The sequence below is a fragment of the Calidris pugnax genome, unplaced genomic scaffold (assembly GCF_001431845.1).
Source record: "Calidris pugnax isolate Ruff unplaced genomic scaffold, ASM143184v1 scaffold660, whole genome shotgun sequence".
NCBI classification, from domain to species: domain Eukaryota; kingdom Metazoa; phylum Chordata; class Aves; order Charadriiformes; family Scolopacidae; genus Calidris; species Calidris pugnax.
The window spans coordinates 33,586-35,187 of NW_015091358.1; the positions used below are offsets into that span (position 1 = coordinate 33,586).

A 1,602-nucleotide genomic window follows, 5' to 3' on the forward strand; every position below is an offset into this window, starting at 1 on the left:
GGGGGGGTGGAGGAATTTTTTTTTACCTTCCCTGTAGCTGAAATTCACCTGCATTTTATTTTTTCTGAGATTTAATTTAATTTTTATTTAATTTTTTCCATCATTTTAATTAATTTAAATTCCTTTCCTTTTTTTCTTGGCAGGCAAATGCCTGGCCGAGCACCGTAAGTCCCTTTTTTCTCCTAAAAAAACCCAAATTTGAAATTTTTGTGGATTGGAATTTGTGTTGCTGTTAATGACAATTTTTATTGTGCGTTTTTAGGAGAAAAGGAAGAAAAAATGGGTGAGTTATTTCAGGAAAGGGGAAGAAAAAATGGGAATTTGGGGCAAAGAGCAAGGAAATAATTGGATGATTTGGTAAAAGATGGAGGAAAAATGGGTAATTTTGGGGAAAAGGAAGAACAAAATGGGGAATTTGAGGAAGAAGGAAGAAAAAACGAGCAATTTGGGGAAAGAGAAAGGAAAAAAACGGGTCATTTTGGGCAAAGGGGGTGAAAAAAATTGATAGTTTGGGGAAAGAGGAGGAAACAACTGGGCGATTTGGGGAAAGACGAAGGAAAAAGTGGGTGATTTGGGGAATTATCGCCCCTTGGACGACGGAAACGGAGACGACACCGGGTTTGGGGCCCAAAATGGGTGAAATAAATGGAATTCTCTTTTTTTTTCTTCACCTTTTCCCCGCAGCCGACGTCACCCTGGACCCGGCCACGGCCCACCCCCGCCTGGTGCTCTCGCGGGACCTGAGGAGCGTGAGGTGGGAGTATCTGCTCCGGGAGCTCCCCCAGGACCCCGCCCGTTTTGAGGCGGATCCCTGCGTTTTGGGGCGCGAGGCCTTCGCCGGCGGCCGTCACTGCTGGGTGGTGGACGTGGCCCGGGGGCAATACTGCGCCCTGGGGGTCTCCAAGGAGTCCCTGGGCAGGAAACGGCCCGTGGCCTTCAACCCCCAGGAGGGGATCTGGGGCCTCCAGCAGTGGGGCTTCCAAACCCGCGCCCTCACCGACCCCCCCACCCCCCTGGACCTCCCCAGGGTCCCCAAAAAGATCCGGATTTCCCTGGATTACGACTGGGGGGAAGTGGCCTTTTTCGACGCCGAGAAGGAAAGTCTCATCTTCGCTTTTTCCCCCGTTTCTTTCGGCGGGGAACGGATCCGCCCCTGGTTTTGGGTGGAGTTGGGGGTCCTCTCCTTGGTCCCGTGACCTGGGGGGCGGGGGGGAAGCAGCTGGGGGGGGTTCGAGGGGGCAGGAGATGGGGTGGAACCCCCTTTCTCCATCCCAACCCCAAGCTCTCGGTGGTTGAAGACCAGCAGAAGGAGAGAAAGGTCCTCGGGAAGAGCCACGTCCAACCTTGGGTGTCCCCCCACCCCCAAATCCCACCCGGGGCTCCAGGTGAGGTCACAGGGAGGAAGAGGAGGTCACGGGGAGGAAGAGGAGCTCATTGGGCACGTCCTTGAGGGGGAAGAAGAAGGGCCCGAGCTCAAGCCAATGGCCCGGAGTTGAGGTTCCAAGCTACAGGAACAGCTCTTCGCTTGGAGGACCCTCTTGGCCAACGGTTGGGGGACGCTCTTCTCTTTGAGGGTGCTCTTCACTTGGAGGACACTCTTGG

General features: G+C 53.6%; 1 protein-coding gene across 1 annotated transcript in view; it reads left to right on the forward strand.

Annotated features, from left to right (window-relative positions):
* Window positions 1-1,196, forward strand: part of LOC106899353 (E3 ubiquitin-protein ligase TRIM39-like) — a 15,008-nt gene extending 13,812 nt beyond the window's left edge. Inside the window, exons 44-46 of the mRNA XM_014961140.1 lie at window positions 144-164; window positions 263-283; window positions 685-1,196. Of these exons, the coding sequence (XP_014816626.1) occupies window positions 144-164; window positions 263-283; window positions 685-1,196 (554 nt within the window). The remainder of the gene's footprint in view (window positions 1-143; window positions 165-262; window positions 284-684) is intronic.
* Window positions 1,197-1,602: the final 406 nt, after the last annotated feature.